At 37.1% G+C, this 10,833-nt stretch overlaps 1 protein-coding gene across 33 annotated transcripts in view; it reads right to left on the minus strand.

Moving 5' to 3' along the window:
• The window catches only part of LOC139966539 (neogenin-like), a 117,782-nt gene extending 112,869 nt beyond the window's left edge, over nt 1-4,913 (minus strand). For 25 of the 33 annotated variants that reach the window (XR_011792693.1, XR_011792690.1, XR_011792692.1 and 22 more), the window contains exon 1: nt 4,580-4,913. Coding sequence is in view for 30 of the 33 variants with exons in the window: in XM_071969670.1 (XP_071825771.1) it covers nt 4,580-4,661 (82 nt within the window). In the remaining 3 variants the exon portion in view is untranslated. The remainder of the gene's footprint in view (nt 1-4,579) is intronic. The other 8 variants (XM_071969685.1, XM_071969687.1, XM_071969683.1 and 5 more) reach the window with 1 other exon arrangement.
• Nucleotides 4,914-10,833: the final 5,920 nt, after the last annotated feature.

Genomic DNA, 10,833 nt, shown 5'->3' on the forward strand with positions numbered 1-10,833 from the left:
TTAACTGACATACAATGATTTCATTTTTGGCATTCTTACCTCCTCAGATTTTGAACAGCCCACTGTCATATTACAACTTGGATTTTTGACAAAGTTTAAACCAGAAACATGTGTAAATTTGCTACCCCACCTCATGAACCCCAAACGTTAATACAATCTTACCACACTCTCATTAGGGTTTGGCTAAATCATTGCACCCATCTCCAAGCACCCCTAACAACTACCCCTATACCTCACCCTTTCCCTTCCCCCTCCAACCCCCCCCCCAATCCTCGTCCACCGTTTCACCATTCCGTCTAAATCCTTCTGTCCAGCTGTTCATTTTCACCTTTATGAGAACCAAAAGGGCAATAAAAAGCCTCTCTAACACTTTCCAACAGTCCTATTAAAGATGTACTGGATATAAATACTGACTGCAGTGGGCAATTAATAAGTCGGACAACCCTTAACTCAGCAATCACATACAACATCTGTACTCCACAAAAGTCAAAATAAAACTTGCTGAGATATTAAAGTTTTCTCTGTAACTTCTTCAGTAATCGTTCTCCTTCAGTGTGAGATTAAGAACCTGTGGTAAAAGGAGGAGGAATGACAAGCTGACAACATAAATCATTCCCACATCCTTCTATCTGAGGCAGGACAACCCCATTAGCCACCTAAGTAATGCAGATACTGATATTACCAACTTGACAAGAAAAAAACACTTCCAGGTAACATCTAGAACAATCCTACCGTTTGTGGTTTATTGTCATTTCCCCTTTCACATTCGTATTTTTGTAACAGCGTTGGTACATTTCAAGAATAATTGAAACTGTGGTTGTATGCACTATAGATGCATATTGCAGCAGCTAAGATTTTTTAAAGAACAGAGTGTCAATGCTTTTTGACTTAATCAAAAGTGATCCAAAAGAAATGTTATCCTCAATGTATAAAGAACATACTACAATACTGTACCTCGTTGAGCTATATTATAACTTATATTATAACTATTCAAGGAACACACTGCAACATCAACAAGTCTTTCCAATGATATAAAATGATGTTTCTGTGCTTCTAGATAATAGATTGTATATCAATTATCAACGATGTATATCAACGATCATTCATCTTAATTACTGAGTGAGATACAAATATGTGGGAGGGAGATATCACAGGGCAGGAGGAGGGGAGGATGAAAGACAATACTGTTTAAATATTGTCATGAGATGTTGTACAGATTGGTCAGAAATTCAATCAACCTGGATCCACCTCTGCAGATTTCTTCATTGTTTAAGTCTCTCGAAACAAATTTATAATTAGACCCAGTTTATGGAGAATGTTCCACTATCTACTTTATCTAGCAAAACTTTTAAATCACCTCTAGAAGAAAATGGTGCAATCCTTCCCCTCTTTACATTCATTATTAATATTTTCTTCTTTAAAACAATTCCATGCATCAATTCTCTCTCTCTCTCTAGCTCTAGCTCTTTTATCAAACTCCTGATGTTCATCAAAGTAGTCATCTAATTTGCTGTTGACCATTCATCTTGTCTGCTGTGTGATTTAACAGAACAAGCCCGAACGATTTGTCCCTAGTGGTTCTTCCGCTCAACTTTCATCAACTTCGATCAATCCCAAGTTCATCGTAAAGTAAGCAATGGATTCATAAAGTACAATATCTCGAGAAACCCCTATGGCAACATCTAACTTATTAGACTTCAAGCCCTGTAAGTCTAGCCTGATCATATTGGATGGTGGTGGTGACATTAAACGGAATACTTAATTAAACTTATGTTGCATCGAGAAGTGGGTAGATTATTTTGCATAATTTATTTCAATAGTGGATGTATAAAATAGACAAAAATTATTTCAATAGTGGATGTAAAAAATAGCCAAAAATTTGTTCATATGAAATGACTTCATATAAATGAATCAGTTTTGCATCACTGTAGCCTCGACTCTGACAGTAGGTGACACAACCTTGCAGGTAACTGGCTCAGTCTAGCTATGATATTGGAAAGTTATGAAGAAAGCTATCAACTTTCTTGTTATATATGTCTGAACAGAGTGCTGTGGGGTGTCAGGTTCAGACATACTGTACTGACTATTCATCAACAAAATTATAGCCAAAAATATGCTAGACAGTCAAACAATGGTCATCCACAATCCCATATATATTCTAGAATTTGACGGCCAATCAGATCCTCTTGAAGACAATTTGCCTTAAATTGAGACATTGCATCTACCCAGGACGCTCAATAGCTCGGAACAGATACAGATGACTACCTAGAATTCTTTATGCACGATTACACATAAGTACTGTCTTTGTACTGTTTCCTTTATAACTCCTCCCCCCCCCCTTCCCATCCCTTGCAATTGTGTCAAATTGTGAACGGCTGGCATCTAACGACCTGAACTTAAGCAGACCATGGAGTTATAGCTCCATGAGCAGACATAACTTAATTTGTTATTTAAAGCAAGTGATATTGCCAGTTGTAAGAATTCATGATTACACCTTCGTTTCATACACGATATCCAACCAATCAGAGTGCATATTTACCACCAGCTGTTTCCATGCAACCCCAACCTGATGATGGTGTTATCATCATACCCACCACATCAACATACATTACAGCACCTTTACAGACAACACAATATTCCTTGTATCACAACTTTCCTGGAACAAGTTGACACTCAAACTTTGCAGCCACATTGTAAGCCTCCATAGCAGTGGCACCCCAGTGAATGCTGACCTTTCTCACCTGGCAGGTACTGTTAAGTTCCTACTATGACCCCCCCTGAGCAATGACTCAATGGGTTATGATTTGGATTCTGCATTGTCTATTTTGATAGATACATACAAAACATGTTCAAGCATCTAAAGGCAGGAAGTTGCACTAATAGGCTACTATAGTCTCTCAAGTGGTAAAACCACTGCATAGCAACTGAGTACAGAGAGAAAACATTTTGTGGGAAGAGACAAAATTGGTACCAAAGAGTGGCCCTGCTGAATAAATGAAATGTACAATACCACATACTATATGTAGAGTTTGTCAAATTGCATGTGATTTCACAGATGAAATTTTCACCAGCAATACAGTAGACACATTGATATGTGATGGGTATCATAGATGTCATTCCCATGAGCTGTATAATCTTGAATATCTGTTGAATTTGGAACTTGATGCAAGCCTCACCTTCAAATTGATAGCCAGTTTTAGCAGATTCATTCCATGGTACAACACACAAGTGATATGTATGACTAAGAGTAATCAGGCTTAACAACTATACTGTTACAATACTCAAAAGATCTATCAACATAACTCTGTTAAGATAAAGACTGTTTAAGACACCATTCATCCCTATGTACGAAAAAAGTATATGAATGATGATTATAGAAAAATGGTTTGGTGTCCGCCTGATTATAGTACATGATTTAAATATATCACTTTAAGTTTGTGCACTTTTACTTCAATCTAGTAGAATGTTTCTTGCTCCCACTGTTTCTACTTCATGCGCCATTTGCTCAGAGCCATGGTGCGTGCATTGTGGTAAACATTTGATGACTCTATTAGGCTTAAATTTACCATTTGGTAATCAGTCCATGTTTACAGCATGAAGGAAGTTCCATAGTTAGCACAGGTGACAACCTTTCTACCAGATAAAACTGCAAATTTACTTGCTGATATTACATTTAATTAAAACTGTTGATTAATGTTAAGCTAGGACCTAGAGTTAAGTTCTCTACACAAACAAGCATTGTACCTTTACAAAAATGTGCAAATGCTATTTCCATTACATTGCCACGCAACATGATACCAGGATCAACCAATATGTAGGATATTATTACAGTATGTGCGCTAGCCAAACCACATTCATGCATATAGGCCTAATAACTTTATGGCACAAGATGGTGGTTTATCATCCTAGCTATATGATGTGCCATTGCCATGCAAGGCTGTAACAACTAAAACCACTGCTTCAACTTGAGTAATACGAATAGCCTAGCAAACATATGATTATTATACAGTGTTGTTCTATAGGTACTAGTATACCAACCATTCTGTAGGTTTTCTTTCTCTAATTACAGCATTTGATCACAACCTGCTTATATGTTCCATGACACCATATATGATATAGGCTAGGCATATTTTGAGTGCATGTGTGTGTGTGCACTGAGCAAGTGTATTAACCTAACCACAGAGACTCATATTAACCATGATTATGGCCACAGTAAATTATAGTAGGCCTATTATTTAAGCTGCATTCCTAGCAGTTTTGCCTACTTGACAACATAACCACCATCTTTTTTAATGGCCTAGCTTAGGTCTACCTTACATAGACATTACATGATTAGGCCTATGGCCCACGTACTTTGCCCAGGCAGTATGACAGCCATTGCAAGTCTGGAGTACCACTTGTCCTAGACCAAGGCTAGGTAAACTTGTCATGAAGATTTGAGTCCACATAGCCATACGTAAGCATTATAACGTAGCGTTAGCCAAAAAAAAACCTACATCCCTAAATTGAGAAGCCTCTTTACCATCAGTATAGGCCTAGGCGAAGGCCTACTTCACCATCTACTGTTATGGGTACTTACACTGTGTTAACGTCGAGTATGGTAGCAGCACTAGAAAACCGAAAATAATAATGTTGATCCGTAAAGTTCTTTTTGCTTCCATATTTATAAAATTTTAATGATCCACCTGTTAACGAAAGAAAAAATCATTACAAACACGTCAATGAATGTATTCCATGTTGGGTAAGATTATCCACAAAAGTTCGCAAAAGTTACTCAAATCATTCCTCTGCGTGAATCACATTACGAGCTTCACAATCTGTCTTTCCTACTGAAATGATCGTCTGCGAATCCTATGCATTGCTGTCGTACGGTTATTCCTACGTCTTACTACTAAAGCTATGCCATTCATTCATTGCAGTTGGTAGGTGCGGAGATTTATTACTTTCGTGCCCAAGTTTAACAACTTTACCCCCACCGAGATAGTGGTATCATCTAATCAGTAGCAATACGAAAGCTTGGACCAATCATCTGTTTGGGAAATCTACACCTTACTTGGATTAGTTCACTCATTAATAGGGTTACTGATCTCAAGTGAACTAGAAAAGTGTTGGCGCACTGACTATTTCACACAGCAGAGCGGAATGCCTTTCTGATTATAATATAATATATAAGGCATTTATATAGCGCCATAACTAAAACGATATTCTATGGCGCTTTACAAGGTAAAAAATAAAACATACAAATGAACAAGAACAGCGACAAGACAGAAAAAAGAAACAAGAGGATATCGATATAATGACAGAAGAGGAACGGAAGCATATTAGTAAATTTAAGTAAAGTAACATTATTGTCTACATTCCGGAACCTGCTGTATTTGAAAAATTATTGCTTTGTCCCTTTCGATTATTTTATCTGAGGACCAGTAATCTTCACGCACTTTGACATTTTCAAAAAGAAAGTTCTAATACAGTGGTAACACACCATGGTAGGAACAAATAGCAAATAGTTACATGATGTAAAATTACAATGGTATTGGTCGCTACGACTTCACCTACCTTTCAAGTTGACAATATTGATCTGCTTACTTGTTACAGTCATAACAATTTATAGAAATGCTAATTCTTTAATGATCCTGTGGATTAAAGGAGCAGAAACCCAACCATTACTTTTGCTCAGTGCGATAAATATACATGTCATGAACAACTTATGCCCTCCACACCTCCCCCATTCCCCATCCCACATCACCCAACGTTCCAAAGCCAGGCAGGAACATCAAACCTAACCATCACTATCGCTCGATGTGACAGAGACTATAGACAACTTATCCAAACAGCTAAAATAGTCTGATTCCATTCGAGGGATACCATAATTCTCATGTTTCTTCACTCACAAGACGGAATACGTAAAAATAAACAAGGTTAATTATGACATCTCTGAGTCACATATGCTTGAATTTTAATTGTTTTCATTATTTATTACAATGTTTCATTCCTATAAACGAAAGATGCAAATTGTGAATCTAACATATTGGAAGTCTTAACATGACATAATATTGGCAGTGACTTCAGAATCAAGTTTAAAACTATTTAAATTCACCTTAAAAAAATTGTAAGGAAAGAGTCATGGAAAGTAAAATGTTTCACCATCTTTGCAATGGTGGCACTTTGACATCACACAATGGTAAGACTATGACTTCCCAAATCGGCGGAGCAAAATGTTCCGTAGAAATTTCGGGCATGTTTTCATCACAAATATCTCTATCGTAACTTTAAACCACTTGGTCTCTTTACGGGCATAGCACAACGAACAAGCTGTACCTACAAGTTTGTTCGTCAGATAGGCCAACCACACGTTCGTCCACAACGCAAGGGACATTCGAGATGTAGCGATACTGTGTATTACCAGAGAGTTGCTACTCTAACGTTAGAGTAGCATCTCCCTGGTATACCATTAACACACATAAACGCAGACAGAACCAAGCTGTATAGGCAGCTCCCTGGTTTTAGTCTACTCGCTAATTTGCGTAATTCATAACTCTTGGGAGAAACAAGAAACATGCCAAATAAATATGTCCCATTGGTGCGTGTAATTTAACATGGCGGCGTGAAAAATATGATATCGAGTTGTCAATTAATACCAACATGAAATCTTGGAAAAGAAAAATGTGGAGAGCTGGAGATGTTGTATAACACTTAGCTAGACGACACATCAATAAAAGAAGTTTCTTGAGTTGTCAAGTTAGACAAACGTGACATCTTGTCAAAACTCTCAAATCGTCGAGACAGTGCATGTTACCCTAACGGTGGCGTCACATTAAAGACATGACATTAAGTGTCGCGTTGTCAACGGTGATATAGCTTGACAGATAATATCGAATTGTAGTGCTATATGGTTGAATTGACAAAAGTTCGAAGACCTGGAATTTGTTGTTGTGATCAGTGTTACAAATGCACAGTAATCCGACATCTTGTATATTTCCTTTAGAACAACGTAGATATCTCGGAAAGTACAAATATACAGATAAGTATCTTGTCTTTCTTTCAAATCCAATCAAAAGTACACGTGTACTTGTTTTCAATAAAGACTTTATCCAACCCAAGTCAAGAATCTACACATCGTAAGGATCATTCCAGCGTGCATAAAGGGGCACGATCTGGGGAGGGGGGCATGCCCTACCATCATCAGTCGGGGGAAATTGTTTAGTTGGGGGATTTTGGGCATATAGTAGGAGAATATTTAGATCATTACTACGGGTGAACAAAGCCACTCCCCCTGTGTTAACCTCACACAGAGTATTTATTAGTACAACCTTGCGTTTCAAAATACCTTTATCGTTTAACCATGCCTCAAAATCCCCCCCCCCCCCCCTCAATACGTTATAAGCAAAAACATCCTTCATTCACCTCTGGCCCTGCCCATAAAGGTTCCCTCTCCTACCTATCAGGGGAATTTTCAGTTCGACCCCCATCTTTGTAATCTTGGGCACGCAAACCAGATCATTAGATTCAGTAAGGACATGTTTTTACTGTGTCTATAAAGGAATATGTTCAGTGGTGGTTGTACGTATCATCTCCGTATATATGTATATTTACATATATATTGTAGACCAGTGGTCCCAAACTTTTTAGGCCCACAACCAAGGATCTTCCATGTCGACTGATCCAGTGTTACTACCCATGAAAGCCACATTCGCTCAGGATTGCATGAGAGCAATAGCCGAAAATGGCTTTCGGTGTTAAATATATAACTTAATCCAGTGGCGTAGGAAGGTACTTTTGAGTGGGGGGGCTGAAGACTGATGGCCGGTCTTGGGGAGGGATCTAAGCATAGGCGTATGGGACCATTTCAGTTTGGGGGGGCAGAAATTTTTGTGCCCGAAAGTTCCCGTGACACTTTCTAAGCGGAGCGCCACCATCGGTTGGCGCGTAGCGTACAAGAAATTTTTTGGCAAGAAATGCCTCTCAGATTGCCGGAAACGGCACTTCTGAGGCCTTGCAAGTTGCATCTAAACATTTTTTATTTATAATCTCATGTTTTAGAAATTTACACTTCCCCAAAAATTTGGTAAATTAGAAGAAGAAAATTGGTAACATCACTTTGAAGGGGAAAAATAGGACAGTATATTTTTTAAGCTCCTATTTATTTACCGTATTTATTATTTTAACACAGTACTCAGCAACCTCTAGAAAAACATACATTGTTCAACGACACGTAGGCGAGATAATGTCGCTATGTCAGGTGAGACTGCAATTTGTCTCACAAAAAAAGTATAAAATATAACAAAGAATATGATAAACCTGTACTTCTAGGCTTGTAGGCACCACCCCCCCCCCCCTTACCATCAAAATGTTTCTTATATACACTTATGTCGGAAATGTCCAGGTGAACAGTTGACTAGTTAGAAAAAAAATTGATCGTGCAAAAAGCGTGGTAGCCCAGATGAGCTGCGCTTACGGTGGTGTTACACGGAAGTATTCGGGCATGCTAAATAAAGTAAACATGGAATTGTCGGGCAAAAATTTGAAAAAGATCCGGGCAAGCTACTGCATATTTATATATATATATATATATATATATATATATATATATATATATATAAATTCTCCTCTTAGGCTGCCCGAAATTTTCAGGACTTTTGCCCGAATTTCTTGTCCTCTGGAAATTCAGGGGCAGTTTGCCCCCGCCTCGTACGCCTATGGGTCTAAGGGGAGGGGTGTCCCTCTCCCCTTTGGAATTTTTTCCATTTCCAGGTGGCCTCAGATGCAATTTGGTACAATATAGCACACTTCAACACCCACTCCATTTTGTAAACTTAATTTTGTATTTTCACCTGGCCTTAGATGCAATTTGGTGCTCCAAATGAGATTTTTTTCTCATATGGAAATGAAAAAGGGGTTTTCTGACCAGCGAAGTGGGGGGCGGAATGATACTTCCGCCCCTCCACATTTTTCACTGGGGGGGCTGGCGCCCCCCCCCCAGCCCCCCGGTTCCTACGCCCTTGACTTAATCCACCGCCACCAGGAAGCTCTGAAAACTGCTGATAAACTTTCCGACGCCCATACAGACATATTATGAACCACCAAACCTTTCTTATAGTGGACGGACCGTGGAATGAGTATATTCAAACACATAAGTTACATGAAGAATTTTATTCATGCTCACCGAAATTATAAAACCTGATGATTTTATAAAGTTTATATGAAAATATGCAGCTGGTTTATTGATTCATATTTACTTTATTTATTTATAATTTATTTTATCATTTTCTTTGTCTTCGTGAGTTTGTCACAAATTGATTGTTTCTCACAATTACACAACTGCGACATTTTGCAACCACTTGATAATTTTGTCGGTTCACCCTGCAAGATGAGTAGTAAGCTGGCATGTTTCTGAAAACTGCTATAAATATATGATTTAAGATATATTTTAGTTTGTAAATTTTCCTTGGATGTCAGTGTACTATTGTTTGATGTGAGTGATTCATAAAGGTGATATAATTGTACAATGTTTTTTATCTAAATTCGTCCTGAATTTAGTGAGTAATTTGTCATTGAAGTTTCGCAGAAATTGACATGCAAAGTTATAGTAGATGTGTTGTACGTAAAGTGAGGTTATTTCTCTAGTCTTTATTTTTATATATTATTTTTTATATTACTTGCATGTATGGTTGCAATATTTTATAATATATCAATCAGACACAATCAGCCCTAAAATGTCTCCATATTTATTTGTTTTGTTTTTCTCAGATGAAGTTTTCTCCTGGTGACAAAAAAAGTGAAGTAAGTATCCTTATAACTTATTTCATTTACCACGCTAGGTTTTATATATTTCGTTGTAAATATGAAACAAACAGTGCCTGATATCCATGATTTTATACTTTTAATATTTTTAAATTTAGATTTCAAAAACCGAAAGGAGTAACAGGTATTTTATGATACAATAAGTTACGCACTAAATATTTCTTGATCTTTATTGTTTCAGTTTTTCAAAAAAGGAAAGAAAAAAATTTAGCATACATTTTCTATTCTGTATAAATAAGCAAAACAGACTGTATCTTAATACATTGTATTATATGATATTTGAAAATGATGATAAATAAAGATCGGGTGGGAAGCAACAAGATGATATTATTTTATCATCCATTCAATTTCATGGAGTGGGTGCCCTAATTAGTTTGATCAATTATTACTATCTTATATATTGTAAGTAATATATACTCGGTGGATTCAATCAAACTTGTTGAACAAACCCACCAAAGTAAAACTGATTTAATTATTAACTATAGCTAATCAAGAAAACTCTAAATTGTTCACAGTAACTAAATTAGTATACCTTCCATACTCATAACCCAAACCAGGTACCACATACCCCACACACTTTACCCCTATGATCGTGTATACCCTCCATTCATCCTTCCTTTCTAAATATATTGAGGGAAAATAAATCGCATTTCTTGCCATAGCATATTTCATCTCGTATATACTGGCGTGAAGGAAGACGAGTTATCTACTACAAATCTAGTTTTCCAATAACGTAATATACCAGTACACATAAATACATGTACTGTGAGTCAGTTTCATTATCTCTATAGTTATGCTAAAGTAAGTGTTTCTTCTTATCCGTGTTTCTTCCGTTATCTGTGTTGCAACATTAATTTATTTGCTCTATTTACGTAATTACACACGCGAATCTTTCTTATAATGTGCGACTCTCATATAACTTTTACACACACATACAGTGATGTACATACATGTACTGTTAATTTCATTGCATCAGTTTTTTTGTATATACATGCACATATATAAATATTGTATACGCTATGCCCTATTAAC

This window comes from Apostichopus japonicus, chromosome 4 (assembly GCF_037975245.1).
Source record: "Apostichopus japonicus isolate 1M-3 chromosome 4, ASM3797524v1, whole genome shotgun sequence".
Classification (NCBI taxonomy): domain Eukaryota; kingdom Metazoa; phylum Echinodermata; class Holothuroidea; order Aspidochirotida; family Stichopodidae; genus Apostichopus; species Apostichopus japonicus.